The sequence below is a fragment of the Canariomyces notabilis genome, assembly GCF_033297395.1.
Source record: "Canariomyces notabilis strain CBS 508.74 unplaced genomic scaffold N656scaffold_6, whole genome shotgun sequence".
Classification (NCBI taxonomy): domain Eukaryota; kingdom Fungi; phylum Ascomycota; class Sordariomycetes; order Sordariales; family Chaetomiaceae; genus Canariomyces; species Canariomyces notabilis.
This window is the reverse complement of record NW_027041828.1, coordinates 292,168-307,535: the sequence shown is the minus strand read 5'-3', so window position 1 is coordinate 307,535 and position 15,368 is coordinate 292,168. Positions and strand designations below refer to the sequence as shown.

At 56.8% G+C, this 15,368-nt stretch overlaps 5 protein-coding genes across 5 annotated transcripts; 2 read left to right on the top strand and 3 right to left on the bottom strand.

Annotated features, from left to right (window-relative positions):
• The first annotated feature begins 128 nt into the window (after positions 1 to 128).
• N656DRAFT_777274 (uncharacterized protein) lies at positions 129 to 3,108 on the top strand. Its single transcript, XM_064814790.1, has one exon. The coding sequence runs from the start codon at positions 526 to 528 to the stop codon at positions 2,731 to 2,733; it is 2,208 nt and encodes a 735-aa protein (XP_064671692.1). The 5' UTR covers positions 129 to 525; the 3' UTR covers positions 2,734 to 3,108.
• Positions 3,109 to 3,517: 409 nt separating this feature from the next.
• Positions 3,518 to 5,353, top strand: N656DRAFT_827925 (uncharacterized protein; the record flags this gene model as incomplete). The annotated part of the gene is made up of 1 exon (XM_064818518.1): positions 3,518 to 5,353. The coding sequence occupies one exon, from the start codon at positions 3,518 to 3,520 to the stop codon at positions 5,351 to 5,353; it is 1,836 nt and encodes a 611-aa protein (XP_064671691.1).
• A 631-nt stretch (positions 5,354 to 5,984) lies between these two features.
• N656DRAFT_788372 (uncharacterized protein) lies at positions 5,985 to 8,085 on the bottom strand (the record flags this gene model as incomplete). Its single annotated transcript, XM_064816688.1, has 3 exons — positions 5,985 to 7,165; positions 7,253 to 7,553; positions 7,666 to 8,085. 3 exons carry the CDS (start codon positions 8,083 to 8,085, stop codon positions 5,985 to 5,987), a joined length of 1,902 nt encoding a protein of 633 aa, XP_064671690.1.
• Positions 8,086 to 8,870: 785 nt separating this feature from the next.
• Positions 8,871 to 9,200, bottom strand: N656DRAFT_777272 (uncharacterized protein). The gene has a single exon (XM_064814789.1). The coding sequence runs from the start codon at positions 9,186 to 9,188 to the stop codon at positions 9,003 to 9,005; it is 186 nt and encodes a 61-aa protein (XP_064671689.1). The 5' UTR covers positions 9,189 to 9,200; the 3' UTR covers positions 8,871 to 9,002.
• Positions 9,201 to 11,059: 1,859 nt separating this feature from the next.
• N656DRAFT_728236 (uncharacterized protein) lies at positions 11,060 to 14,924 on the bottom strand. The gene is made up of 4 exons (XM_064812594.1): positions 14,050 to 14,924; positions 12,813 to 13,994; positions 12,662 to 12,754; positions 11,060 to 12,612 (listed from the first exon to the last, which is right to left on the bottom strand). Exons 1-4 carry the CDS (start codon positions 14,624 to 14,626, stop codon positions 11,243 to 11,245), a joined length of 3,222 nt encoding a protein of 1,073 aa, XP_064671688.1. The 5' UTR covers positions 14,627 to 14,924; the 3' UTR covers positions 11,060 to 11,242.
• Between the last annotated feature and the right edge of the window lie 444 nt (positions 14,925 to 15,368).

Below are 15,368 nucleotides of genomic sequence, written 5' to 3'. Positions count from 1 at the left end.
GTACCAGAGTAACGTTAGGGTCTAATTTGAGAACCCATCCTCCAGGGTGGCCTGTTGCATCAGCGAAAAAAGAGCAGAAAAAAAGGGAACTTGAAAAACTAGCACAGTCCGCTTGAAATACCAATCCCTGAACCGTCCTGCTTCACACTCTCTGTACATAACTACATACATACGGCGAATGCCCCCTTTATGCGCACACTTAACGACCTGGTCCTGCCATCTTCTTGGGGCCCCCGTGGAACCAACGGAACCGTTTGGCAACCACTCACTGGTGTCTGCCTGTTGTGAGCGGGTGTTCGCGTATAAGCCCGGATAGCGCGGCCGAGCCAACCAACGGTTAATAAGTTATATGTGCGACACCAAAGCGGGTCTCTTGACACGCGTGTTTGAAACGCAACAGAGAAGGATCAAGCACGCCGTCCGGACCCAACTGTGCAATAACGGGAGGCCACCTATATCGCCTGTGCATAGGTACATACCTTGCATATTGTACTGTACATTAATCAGCCGGAGAAACGGGAGGAGATGATGGAAACAGCGACCCTACAGCCCCCCAAATCCGGGCGCTCTCGTTTTTCGAAAGCGCTCCCAGCTCCTCCTTCCTTGCCAGCCTTTGACTTTGAGTCGACAGAAGGTGTGAAATCGCAGTTGGACCTGCCGCAGCTCCCTCAGGTCCCTCAAATTTCGCAGAAGGGACTCCCCATTCTCCAGTCCGATACTCGACTGGGCCCTCTTCCACCGCCCAAGCAATCGTCCGACCGGGTAGGCGACGGAGAATCCGCCATGGCCACGGCAGCCAAGCCCCTGAACTCTCCTCTTCCGCCGTTGCCCTCCAAGTTCGCCGCGCCACCGCCTATGAGCATTCCTCGACGACGGCCTGTCCCTTCTTCTGCTTCTGTCCCGGTCCCGACACCATCGCCCGCTCCGGCCCCGGCTCCTGCTTCTGCTCCGGCTCCCATCTCTATCCCAACCCTAGCGCCTCCCGAGGGCACACCCTCTCCTGGCGGTTCTTTCTCCAGCCTCCTTTCTGCCTACTCCAACCACAGCGCCGATTCCACGCCCCAGTCGTCGACGAACTCGACAAACGACATTGTCAGCCCCAAGGAGTATACTGTCTTATTTTCGACCCTCGATGCCCAGAACGACAACGGGAAGTACAAAGCCTACACGCCGCCGGCACTATCCGACCAAAGTCACAATGCGCAAGAGCACGACGCCAACGCAACGCAAACGCTCGAGGCGCACAGCGAAGAGTTGCCACCTCCACCGCCTTTAAAAGACCCCCAACGCGGGTTCGGGAGGCCCCAGACGCCCACCGGCCTGCGAACCCAAACTCCGCTACCACCACCACCTGTGCAAACAGCTTCTCCAGTAGGAAACGCATCTCCGCAAGAGCAGTTGTGGCGGAGAAGATCACTAAAGGCCGACAAGAACATTGCTGTTCCAGAGCTCAAACTCGTTTCAAGCCACGGCTCCACTGCTGCATCAGCCCAGGACTTGTCGCAAAGAGACCTCGGTGCCCCGCCGCCACAGTCGACCACACCACCGCCGGGCCAACCCCAAGCATCCGTGCCGAACCCACCCACCGAGGCTCCACCACGAGGTGCCAATACCGGATTGCCAGGACGGAATATCCGCCCCGTGGTTTCTAGCGAGCAGCCAGCTTCGCGGAGCGAACCCCCGAGTATGGGGCAAGCGGCTTCCTGTATCAAAGAGAGGTTTGAAAGTCGGAAGCATGTTGTTGGAGGCGACGCTACTGCAAGTGGACGAGAAGCACAGGCACTCGACGCATCAGCGACGTCGAATGCTGCAGCCTCTTTGCCCGTCGTTTCCCCGCTCTCTCCTCCGCGACTTCCATCGCCGGAGAACGGTACAAACGACGTCAAACGCCCGGGACCAGACACAGTCGTATCCCCTCTCTCTCCAGCAGCATTGTCGGAAATGCCTGCCGATTCTGTGTCGGCCGTGGCCAACAATACTGCCGGCGCTCCTCAAGCTCAAATACGTCACGCACAGAGCAGCCCTGCTCTGGCCCAAGGGCCGACTAACCCAGGACTGGCCGTGCGGGCCCCGATAGGCCTCCCAACATCTCCGGCGCCGAATCGGGAACGGGGCGGAGACGTGGCAGCGGCTCCGGTGCGGGCCTCTCCCAAGGGAAGTAATGATGTGCAGGCCGTTTATGCGGGTACCCGTCGAGGGTCGGCAGGGACTGCCGAGATGCAAAGCCTGAATTGGGATCCCAAGCCGATATCCGAGACAGGGTCCATCGAGACGGTAAAGCCGATGTTCCGACGGCCTGATATCTTTGTCCCGATCGAGGAGCTTCCCTTGAAAGAGCCCGACCCCAACCAACCCGACACGACGGATAATCCCGGCGCGGCGCGGTTCCCAAGGAATTGGTACACGCCTCTGCCACCCGATCAGATCTTGGATGCTCGACCGCTCGAGGAGAAGCACTTTAGGTGCCTCACCAACCACAGGTACATGACGCGAAGCAGACAGAGAACGAATCCGATCGCATGCAGGACGTGCGGGCACAAGGATCGCTACGCCGAATGCTTCATCTGCAGTGCCTGTCACCTCAACGTTTGCCCGGGCTGCAATGAGCTGCTGCGGAGGTCCAAGGGTGACCTGGGCCGAGTGTTGGGGCAGATCAAGGAGAAGCAGGCCGCTGGGCCAGCTAGGCCCCATGCAGCCGACGAGTCGGCGACTGCTTCTATCCTTGAGGAGTAAATCATATCGACTGATTTTATTCTCACCTTTTATTCGTTTTGTTACCTTGTATTTTCTTGGGCATTTTGGCGTTCCGGGGATTTCCGACGTTTAAACGGGTTGAAGACGGGGCTACTTCTAAGATCGGGTTAGAAGATGAACGGGCGTGGTAATGTGTACACGGATGATGTACGTGAAGCGGTTGGTCACATACACTAGAGAGATACGATACCATTTGCATAGGGGACAGGGAGGCTTATCATTTCAATGCCCGGGGCACCGCTGGAGGGATCGCAGTGTATATAAAGAAGTTACAGGTTGGGGCTTCTCAGGAGATCTGAGAGAGCTCCAAGAGAGCCACTAGAGAATTGGCAAATGGATTGAAACGTTCAAAACCCCGTGAACGTGGATGGAATCGTTGTGATGAACTTTGGTGTTTCACACTGGTTGTCAACGAGGACCCTGATACCTAAGATAGGTGGGTGCTCCGGGCTAACGAATGCAACCCTCCGGAGCGCTTCAAAGTGCCGGCAGGCGGCACTAAAATTCAGCCCTGACCAGCTAAAGCCTTCACCCAAGGTGCAGGCCAAGCGCCTAGGGGCCTAGAGCCGCAGCGCAGTGAGCGCACAGGGAACTGCCCGGGCCAGGGCCAATCACAACCACAGTGGACCTCAACAAACATTGAACTCGAAGGCGACAAGCGACTGGTCAATAACTTCACAAGCAGAAAGCTGGTGTACTCACATATCGCATTTTCCCGCTCATATGCATGGCAGGAATACAAAGACACAGATAAAAAAGAGAAATGTCGTCATTAGTGTCATCAAGCGGCGCACTGTCGCGGTCACGCTCGCTCCGGAAACCTAGCTCCAGGCCCGAGACGACAACTAGAAGTGGTCTCAACGGCGATGGAGCTCAGCGCAGTCACGATGTCTCTCCAAGCAGGCTACCCATCAAGGGTTCTTCAAAAGGCGGCACTTCGACAGCCACCGTCAATGCTCCGAGAACTACCCGCCCTCTTTCAGGCGTCTTTGCGCGCGTGACGTCGACTACTTCGTCAGCGCGTCAAGGCCAACATGACAGCCCCGGGCCAGAAGCACCGCCGTCCGCCGCCCCGGGTCGCTTGACCCGGACTGCATCAACTCGCCAGCCGTCCACCGCCTCCGTCCGGGCGGCGCCGTCTGCCATAACCAGGCCGACCACATCATCAGGGGTTCCAACCTCCCGTCCGCGCGTCGCATCCACCGCCGGCGCCGGGACGGCCCCAGACTCGGGAAGCGGTCTGTGCCAGGGACACACACGCGCAAAGTCGTCTGTCACGACCCTCTCATCAGCAACCACCCTCCGCCCGCCGTCGCAGGTATCCTCGTCGTCTTCATCCACCACAACCACTACTACTACCACAGCAAGGATAGACCGGTCCCGCCCGCCGCTAACAAGCCAGACTCGGCGACCGTCAGGAACACGGCCTCCGGCTCCACCATCACCAACAACCACCACTCCCAGCACGCCTTCGTCACCCAAGCCCGCAGTCAAACCCCCGCCCAGACCGGGGCCGGCATCTGGACCAGGCGCAGACGCCGCAAACCTCCTCGCTGGACAGCCCTCAGGATCAGCAGTACCAGCCCGTCACCAGCAACAACAACAAGCACAACAACAACAACAACAACAACCCCACCGCCCGCCCTTCACAACCCACCAACAGCACTTCTCCCCACTCAAATCCCTCGCCCCCAAACCGCTAACAGCCACCTTCCTCGCCCCACCATCACCCTCAAAACATCCAGCCAACGTAGCCGCGTCAGCCGAAACCTCCCGCTTACAAACCGAGCTGCTACAACTGCACCTCCTGCACCGGCATGCGGCTCCCCTCAACGCGCAATGGCGCGCCAGCGCACGTGCGAAGCTTCGCGCGAGATGGGAAGCGGTTGGGGTTTTGGAAGGCGAGGTTACTGCGTTGGAGAGGGAGGTTGAGGAGGCCAGGAATGCAGCTGCCATTCTGGACTGGTGTGGCGGTAAACATAAGGGGATGATGGGCACGGGGACCGGGGTGGATGAGCAGCGTGTGGGTGCCCTGGCTGAGGTTTTGGACGGAGTCTGGGCTGCGCAGGAACGGTATGCGAGGGTGGTTAGGGCGTTTGAGAAATGGGTGGGGAGGGTGGAGGTGGTCTTTAGTGCCAGGCGGCGGGCTGGTCAGGATGTAGATGCGGATGTGGGTTTGGTTGCTTCCCGAGCAGAAAATGAGGAGGAGCAGGATCAGGGGCTGGGCTTGACGCTAATAGGCGAGATGGACGCCGCCTGGAAGGCCGAGTGCGCCGCGCTGGGCCGTAGGCTGGATGGGTGGCGCCGGACGCTCGCGGGGCTTGTTGAGTATGAGATAGACAAGGACACGGAGAAGGTCGGGAGGATCCCAGGGGAGACAGCGGAAGCGGACACTTCCCTTTCCAGCTTGGAGAGGATCCTCCAGGCTTGTCGCGTCCTCGTGCACGGAATGCTGGCCGAGCTGGGGGTCATGGAGCTGATTGAGCGGGAGGCGGTCGCCGAAGAGATGCGCTGGGTGAGGGACATGAACCGACGCGGGCTGGGCGGCGGCGCCCACGAGGAGAGCCGGCGCGCTGGGGCCATCTGGCGGGTGCTGTGAGAATAACCTTGATACTGGGCGATGTGATGTGCTATAGTAAATGGTATTGGAGTGTACGGGTTGTACTGTTAACTAATCGGCGCATGGTCTTGACTCTGCAATTCAGCTGCTCGAACCATGATGCAGGCGGAACCTATCTTCAGAGACAAATGAGAATGGCCTTGCCCATTCTACGACGAAAGCACGCCCAAACAAACAGCTTCGATGAGACGAGTATTTTAGAGCGAGTACCCCTACAAAACTAAGAAAGCCAGCGTTATACTCTACAACGCATCATAATATCCGTTGATGCTAGGCCAACAAAACATTGCAGATTTGGGTTATGCCTCCAGTTTGGCCGGCGCCCGTCCATCAGAATACGCGACCCATCGGGTTGCAGGACACTCTGAAGCCCATCTGATATGCATCTCCCATTTCCCCAATTTCGTGAGAAGGGAATAGAAGATCGAAGCCTTCCCAGTCCAAGTGTGCCCATAACAGGCCGCCGAGTGAGGAGGTATCTTTAAAGAACCACACTAAATTATGCACAGCAATAGAGAAATAAGCACAATGAATGCCTCGGATCAATCACCCCAGATGGGGGAAAATAAAAGCGCCAAGTGGAGGCGCTTAGAACACTGCGTGTAGCAAACTAAGACGCCATCGGCGGCAGGGACGGATACGAGACGCGGTTGCGGTCAGCGTGGAGCATGGGGTCGATGCGGCTGTTATCCGTGTCGTCCTCATAATCGCGACGCTCAAGACGATGGCGGATAGCGTTGCGCAGGAACTCAATGGTGCGCATGTTGTGGAGCCAGTCGTCGTAAGACTCGCCCTCGGCAGCCTCTGACTCCTCGGACGGGGAGCTGACCGACACGGCAGCGTCGCTAGCCTTGGGAGTAGGGGTCCGGTCCGAATCGCGGCGCGGTCCGCTGGAGCTCTGCAGCATTCCACCCGAGAGGCGGCGCTCGTTGTTGGTGAAGGTCGATCCGAGGCCCGACGAGGAGGGGTACGGCAGACCCGGGCGGCTGGGAAGGTTCGGGTACGATACCGAAGTTGAGTTGTGCCGAGACGATGGCGACATGGCCGACGACGACGAGGTCGGCGAGTGGCCAGACGTGTACGACATGGCGCTCGAGGGCGGGGTGACGGCGGGCGTGCCTCCAGCAGAGTGGGATGGAGCGCTAAGCGGAGAAACGACCTGAGCAGCCGTGGCAGCATACGACTCGCCAGCAGGGCGGGCGGCATACGGGGGAGACTGGCGCATGTCGACAGGTGCATAGTGCGAGTTGGGCGAGCCCGTGTTCTCGTAGACGGTGGCCTGCATCTGCGCTAGCATCTGATCAATCTCGTGCAGGTCCTGCTTTGTGCGCAGGTTGGGCATGGGAGGCAGGTAGTAGTGCTGGGTGAGCGGGCCCTGGGGGCCGTTTCCGACAGCGAGCGTATGCGGCGGCTGCGCGATGTACTCGGTAGCCAAGCCGCCTGTCGACAAGCCGAGGCTCGTATGAATGGGCATCAACGAGCGGCCGATCTGATGGTACGAAGACGGATCGATCTGGCGGCGCTTGACGCTGCCAAAGAACTCGTTCAGATCATCAAGGCCGCGCCTGCGGGCGTCACCAAACGACGCAGCATGGTGGTTCATATACTCGGGGCGCGAGCCACCCATGGGCTGCGAGTAGTACATGGGGCCGCTGTGGTATCCCGGGTGAGGAGGCGGGGCATGCTGGCCGTAGTAGCCAGGCTGGCCATTCTGATGATGCGGAGGGCCGAAGGCGCCCGGATGAGCTCCACGCATCTGGCCATTGTGATCATAGAAGCTGGAAGGAGCTGCTAGCAGAAAGATGGTTAACCTCAAAATCCAGCGGGAGCAAAAAAGAAAAAAAAAAAAAAAACAGATCCGACAGACACACGACGTACCTTTGGGCTGATGGGGGCGGTAGGCCGGGTTCATTCCGGTCGGCTGGTCCTGGGGCGGGCGACCACCGGTGACCAAGACGGACTCATCGGCATGCGTCTTGATGTGCTTCTTCAAATCCTGCGGACGCTTGAAGGACTTGCCGCAAAAGTCGCACTTGTGAGGCTTGAGTGGCACATGAACGCGTATGTGCGACGTGATGTGATCTCGCTTGACAGTAGTGGTCCTGCACTGGTTCCACCCGCAGACGAGGTTCAGATTGTTGGTGCTCTTGCGCCCAACATGCTTCTCGCAGATGTGCTCCTTGATAGAGAAGTTAGTTGAAATGATCAAATGATGAGATGAGCTCAAAATAATTGAAGAAGAAGTTGATTACAAAATAAATTGAAGAAAAAGATGATTATTTGAGACTTACGTAGAGGGTCTCGGCCGAGGTAAACCGCTCATTGCAGTCAGTCCAGCGGCAGATGAGGCTTTCATCTTGGCCGGCGCTCGATGCTGAGCTTGCTGTCGCAGCGCTGGAAGGTGCGGGCGTGGTGCCGTTGGACGCTGAGGTCGCGGAACCAGCCGAGCCAGCCGAAGCCGATGATGGCGCAGCCGGAGCAGCAGTAGCCGGCGCCGGTGCGACAGCGTTGTTCTCCTGGTTCGAAGAAACCTGCTGTTGCTGCTGTTGGGGCTGCTGCGGCTGCTGCTGCTGCTGCTGTGGTTGCTGCTGCTGTTGTGCCTGCTGCTGTGCCTGTGGCTGCTGCTGTGGCTGCGGCGCAGACTGCTGTTGCTGCGGCTGCTGCGGCTGCTGCTGCTGCTGCTGAGCCTGGCCTTGTGTAATTGTAGACATGGCTCGTGCGTCAATGGAATGAAGATGATTGGTGATGCTTTTGTTCGCAGTTGACGGCGCTAACTTTGTCCGGCTCCGAAATCACGTGTTTTGTGGGATCACGTGTCTTGTGGGAGGGGACCGGTTGTTTTGGAGGAAAGCGAAGGAAAAGGAGGCGCGCGGCTCAACGTCAGGGCACAGGGCACGTGAGGCGAGCCCTAGGGTCCCACTTTTTACCAAGGCGCGCCCAGAGTCGAATGACTGTCCGCAAGTGGCAGCGCCAAGGCCAAGAGGGATGCCGGCGCAGAACTCGGGCAGAGAGACGGCCAGGGAACCGCAGAGACAGAACAAAGCCGAAAAGAGCCAAGGCAACGCCCAGGAAAGGCGCCAAAACGATTTGTTTTGTCAGTCAAACTGCCGTTCAAGGAGTTGATAGAGGGAAGAACGATCCGCGTCAAGACTCAGGAGAACAGCGGGCGATTCTGTCTTTATTACGCCTTCTGCTCTCATGGCAGTACATTGGCGGAGAGTCTTGGCAAACTCTCTTGGCAGTCTGGGCCTCGGATGCCAAGCTTACATCATTGGCCGGCCGTCACACCCTTGGCCCGCCCTCGTACCTGCTGTTTCCTAAGGGCTTTCCAAGCAGCAGCTTCCCCTCACTCACAGCTCATTAACCTTAACAGCTAGACATTGCAGCCAAGTGGTGCCAAGCCAGTGCCAAGGCTTGGTATTTGCAGCAAATTTCTTGGCGTTCGCTCCATTGCCCCCATTGCCCCCGTCTGCTCCGTCTCTGCAAGTCTGCCCATGCCTCTCTCAAGGTCACACGCTTTGCCCGGACTTTTGCAGTCTGCTCATGCACGCCCCTCGTTCCCTGCTCTCCAATGCCATTCTTCTTGTATTATCCAGATCGAGCAATTCCCCAGCCACAAGTCTTATGGTTAGCTGTTAACGTCGGCTGGCTGGATGACTGCTTGCTGTGCAGGGTTGGGGGGAAAACGGTGGGACAGCCGCAGTCCCCACCCCAACAATGGGTCGCGTCGGCCGTCGGGCAGCCATCGAGATAGGTAATCAATCAGGCTGCGGACACAGGGACCGCTGCTTATGTTTTGTACACAGTATTCCATAACGCCCACACAAAGTTAACAGTGATTCCGGCAGATTGCCTCCTTTTCCAAACTAATTGTATGGCCCTGTCGACCGTTCCCGAGACGGATGCGGCGGTCCGTCGCGATCCACGTACTGTGTGACTCTGTGCAGCGTACTCCGTACTCCGTACATACACATGCCAAGCTCCAAGCTTAGCCAAGACTCTCAAGAGATCACCCTCCGCGTGCCAAGCGCTTGGCAACCAGCTCTCCCCGATACCGTTATGACAGTCCAGCGAATACCATCAGTTTGGGTCAAGCACAGCCCCATCTTGCTACGGAACCTTTCATTGAGAAGCGGCGGTACGGAGTAGGGACACCGTGCCAAGACAGCACGGCTCTTGAAGAAACAACACACGTGCTCGACTTCCGGCCGGCCGTGCTCTGGGAGGGCCTAGACAAGCTGGACTTGATCTGTTTGTGGGTTTTTGCTTTTTAACAAGTGTATTTTTTTCTTGCTCGCGAAACTGGCCCCTATTGTGGTGTCCTAACTGCTTGTGCTTAACGTTAACCACTGCCGCCAACAGACGCTGCAAATCTTCCCAGCAGAGCAGAAAAGCCTCCACGTCATGGACCAACTCACCGAGTACTTCATACTCCTTATGGTCTTCATCAGCCTATCATCACCCGGCAACCGACGACTCTTCCACGTCTGTTGCGTCCTTGCTGCCAAGCGGGAAAGTAGAAGCACAGTCTCACAGAATGCAAGGCTGGGGAGCCCGGGAACTAGCTGTCAACAGCGTCCACGGCATGCGTGCCGGCCCGCCCCGGAAGAGAGCAGGCGCCGTGCAGCTTACACAGTAACTTGCACTACATATCACCCATAATCTGTGTACACTCTTCCAGAGACTGCCACTGCAAGCGCACGAATCTCATCCTAGAGTACGCTATGCAGTGAAGCCGGGAGAACCATCTGGGAGCTAAAAAAGCTTCTCCTTTTGGGCTCGGTAACCGTAGGCCGTTGAAACTGGTGGCTCAAATGGGGTCTGTCTTGGCTCTTGGCACCTTGTCTTGGACGTCTTGGACGTCTTTGCCATCCCTTGGCCATCCCTTGGCCCTCCTTGGCTCCCCTCTCCCCCAATCTTGTCCGTTTGGCTTGGCTCTCAGCTTGTGTTGCTTGTGTGTTTGCCCAGACCGCCCACCCACAACCCACCAGGCCGCCCCAATCTTGGCCCTTTTCATCGTCCCCTGATGGTGCTGTTGGCTCCAGAGTTAACGTGGAGTTAACGTTAAGCAGTCGTTATCCCCCCCCCCCCCCCCCCCAAAAAAAAAAAATACTGGGAAGAATCTTGGCTGGTGGTGGGGTTAAGCAAACTGCCTCTTCGTCTTGGCGCGCTCAAAAGCTTAGCAGGTGGACATTTTGACTTATCAACGGTTGGGGAACACGCGGCTGACTTCCAATTGCAAAAAGCCTCTTAGGTAAGTCAAGATGCAGAGGGACAAAGTACGTAAGCTGACGTGAATGTGTAGAAACTGGGAGAAAATGTCATGCTAATCAACGGGGCTGCATAGCCCCCTTTGGATCCGTATTGTCCACACATACCTTCGTACATAGCAACTACATTCTACATGCCCGAGCGTCCCGGAAGTATGTACGCGTAACCGTACTTCTTCCCATCAAATTGCCCACTGTTAAGACGAAGAGCCTGGCCTACAGCACGGCAAAGTTTCGGCCGATGAGGAAGAAGGGATGAGCAAGATAGTTCAGCAAGGCAAACGAAAAAGAAAAGTAAAACATGCTGAAGGTGAACTAAGAAAACGACGAGATTACTGTATATATCCTGCCTAGTGAAGCAGGAAAAGGGGCAGATTGAGTCAATAGAACGTCAGAGGCTCACTGTAACGTGGATCGTCTCCCACACTACGTATCATCATGTCCACTCTATGTAGATAACAACAGACCTCTCTACACTCATTATGTATTTCGCAACATAGGACTCATTCAAGCCGCCAGAACCCTGCCCAGACCTTCAGACAGCCAATTCCCACCCATCATGCAGTACAGTGCAGTACAATATGAGCACTAGCTAACATCAAGCATAATCCAACTCCTCATTGACCCTAGTATTACAGAGACACCTGCATTCGGGGACAGGACATTCCCTATGCCTGGCGAACCACTGGCGGGCATGGTCCAGGTGGAGCACGTGACCGCACGAGACGCAAAAGGTCGGGAAGCGCGCGGCGCGCCTGACGTCCGGGTCGCGCGAGAGCTCGGCCCTGTCGCTGCGCGGCATGCCCACCACCTCGAGGCACACGACGCACCTCGGAAGGTGCTGCTTGCAGTTGGGGCAGCTGATGCCCGCCGCAACCATCTTCTCGGTGAACGGGTTCGCCGACTGGTAATGGTGCGCTCGCGTCTCGATGCGGGACGGGTGATTGGGCATGAAGTTTGGCATCGCCGACCTGCCGGTAACGCCGCTGCCTCCACGGCGCAAGGGCGGCCGTTGTTGTTGCTGTAGCTGGTTTGACAGGGACTCGGTCTTGGTCTCCACGTCGCAATAGACGCAGCGCAGCCCGATCTGGCGGCCGGCGGGGCGGAGGGTGGGCCGGCCCCCGTGCTTACTGAGCTTGGTCGACTCGACGTCGAATTTGACGCGGAGAAAGAAGGCGCGATGGCGCTGGAGGTAGGCACGATAAGCGTTGCGCATGGCTGTGGTGCGCACGTCGTCTATGAAGCGAGGTGCGCAGACCGAGAGGAGAAGCGTAGCTGTTTGGAAATCGTTGAAGTTGTGCACGTAGCGGGCAAGGATGTCGACCAGAGAGTCAGTGATGCCCGTGAGGACGATACCCTCAATGTCACCGGCCTCTTTGGCAAGCGACACTTCGCGATCCAACCAGGCGGTGAGGGCTTCGTCGTCAAAGTTTCGGACAGCGACGAAACACCGGTCGCGGAGCGGCAGGGACCGTTGGCCGGCAATAACGGCCCAGTCTCCTGTTGCGATGATGGATGATATGGCACGGAGGTAAGGGTCTGCTTTGGAGGCCACTTTCTCATCAAAGTCGAGCGTATCTTTTGTGTCGTCTTCTCTGGTCTTGCCGATGAGCTGGAGGGCTAGCGAGACAAAAAGCAGCTCAGGATGCTCGGTACTGGCTTTCTTCAGCACCTGGACTGCTTCTTTGGTGTCGCCCCTGAAAAGGGCATGGGCGGCAACCATGGTGTACCACGTCGATTCTCGCTTCGCGCTCGGCCCGGACAGCGCCTCCTCACATTCCGCCTCGTAAGAACGGCCCCAGCCACATATTTCAAGGCACAATTCCCTGTGATGAGGCCGTTTTGTATCTACCACGCCGTCAAATCTTGGAACCCCAAGCTTCTTGTTGATCGCATTCAAGCAACGTTCCCATCCAAACTCGTCAGGGGGTGAGGCGTCCTCGGCCAGCCTCATCTGGGGCCTACTGCCTACCGCAATGTAAGACCAGTCTAATCAGCGAAGCCAGGTCCGACTCACCTAGGTCATTAGTCCATATGGTGTGCACGCCCATGTAACCCAAGTCCAAGGGATGCGACATCATCCCGCAATCCAGCGCAGCTTCCTCGGCGCCTGTTAATGAAACGATGAGCGACCTTGACAGGGTTGGCGTATTGATGTTCAGACTCACCATCGACCCAAGCCCAGACATCCTGAAGCCATGGGTCATCTGCGACAATCCGTTGATTCTTGGCGAAATCGAAACGGTAGCCCTCTTTTGCGCGGAGAAGCATACTGTGATCTAGCACAAAGCGTGCATTAGGTGAAAGGCCCGCCATGTCTCTGGTATCGGTAAGCAGTTTTTCGTGGCGTTTCAGCTGGGATGAGAGCTCCTCGTCCGACTGAACCTGTCCGTCTTTGGAAGCTAATCTCAAGGCCCTCAGCTTGTCTGCAATAGACGACGCCTGGTTACACGAGAATGAGAGATAATCATTTGCCAGGGTGGCAACAACCCGACGCTCTTCTGTAGAGGATTTGGTGAGCACTTGCTCCACCAGCGATCTTATGTTTGCCTTCTGCGGTCCGAATAGCGCAACACCGGACAGAGCCTGCTCAATCAAGAGCGGCCCAAAGATGCTCTGACGTTGAGGTGGTTCGAAATCGATCACGTCTGGGTAGAGAAGCTCTTCTGCCGGGCTATGGTCGTCGTCTCTTTGAGCATGCCCGTTCGGCATGCCTTCCAGCCCGCGGTAAGGCGGCTGCCATGGTATCAGCTTGAAGGGATATTCCGAAGTAAACGAGGGCTTTTCCAAAACGTCAAAGGCACCACTGGCTCGCAGCACGAGCAGTCGAGGCTGAAGAACGGGTGAGCTCATGGTGACCCAATCGAAAGAGACGATCTTGTCGCCCTTGCGATTAACCTCTGCATAAAGAGGATCCATCTCGTACGACCGCCGAACCTCTAGCAACTCCGGGCTGCCATCAACGCGGGCGTCTGCATCCACATGTTCATGTCTGGTTGACAGAATCCTCAGTTGGCCAGTGCGTGAGAGGACGGCGAGCATGCCAGGGTGGTCACGACAGAAGCGGAGAGACCGGATGAAGGAGCTCTTGGAGTCCATCAAGGCTGGGTCTGCCTCGATCTGAACGGCACGGTCTAGACGCAAGGCACCACCCCATGGCAGGTTGTCCGTCTCGAGAGCATCGGCATAAGTTTGAGTCACAACATGGCGGTTGATGGCGCGGCGATCCCAGATCATGAGTCCGGGCTGGTCCAGGGCAGAAGATGCAAAGTAATTCTGATCAGCATAGTCAATGGCAAGGTTGTTGCAGCACTTGGTAGGGAACTGAGCAACCGGGCCAGGTCCCTGGTCTGGGAGAAAAGTAAGCTCATCTGACAACCACATCATGTTAGAGAATAAAATCACCTCGTAGGTCGTGTATCCGGAGACCTTGGCCCTTGATTCCGGCTATCAGCACGTTTGGGTTATCCTCAAAGAACCTGACGCTGGTCACGGACACGCCGGGCTCGAGCCTATCAACGGGATCCGGGGGCTCAAGGTCGGCAGGGAATCCAGGGACGGAGGCATCTATAGCAGAGAGGCGGTTGACATCCCAGATATAGAGGCAGTTGTCGTTCCTGACTCTATCAAGGGCGACGGCCAGTTTGCCTGCCGTGTTGAACGCGACGGCTTGGCATGTGCGTGACACCCTCAGGCCGAGTTCCAGGTAAGCATTGGAATTATCGTCGACACGCAGCAGATTTACCACGCCCGTCGAGGTGCCCACGGCAACCAGGCCGGGCACCGAAGGCGACCAGTCATAGGTGGTGAGGGGCGGGAGGTCATCGTGCTTTGCGAGTTTCCTGTACTCGAATCGTCCGCGCTCCGCACGCCCCGTCGCTTCGTACACCTGGACGATGCGGTGCTGCAGGTTGATGTGGAGAAACGAATCGTGGGCGGCATTGGGTGACCACTTGATCAGGCCTGATTCAGGGCGATCCATGGTGATGAAGAGTCAAGGCAGCGCGGTGCTGAGAATGCTTGCCTCGTTCTTGCCTCGTTGGAACACGACGAGACGAAACTCCTCCTGTCATGAGCGTCTGAAGCGGGCTACGCTTTCCCGTCCAGTGTATCTCTATGAGGTATTGGGTCCCAAAAGCTGCCACGCACATGCACATCAATAGCTCATCCAGGGAAAGTTGACCAATCTAGGGCCACCATCTCCGAGGGTTGGATGGAATGTAATCAATGCCGTCGTCAGCTGTCTTTTGGGTTGAGGATGGGAAATAACGTTAGGGACAATACAAGTGCAGTACCGTATACATACAATAGGTACCATCCAATCAGACCTACACATAACGATTAGAGGCATAACGATTACCTGCCTTTGGCGGTCAATATCCGGAGCCCATCGTTATTTGTATAGGAGATTGCAGGATCCTGCCTACTACGATAATCGTTAAGATTTCTGCTGAGTAAATACATACAATTCGCTATAGTCAGGGGGTTCTCGGAGCTTTGGCCTCCCCAAAATGGTTAGCTAAGCAGCCCTGAGGCAGCACTGAGACTGCGATTTTAGTGGTCGAGTTGAGACTTGCCCCACAGATTGCTATCTTGGGCAGGAAGTGGGTTAACTCTGGATAACGATAACCTGGCATCAACGGTCAAATTTCTGTAACCGACCCAATCGTTATGTGCAGGTTAGCCTGTACATCGTTGGAGAACCCTAACCCTTATTAGTAGGG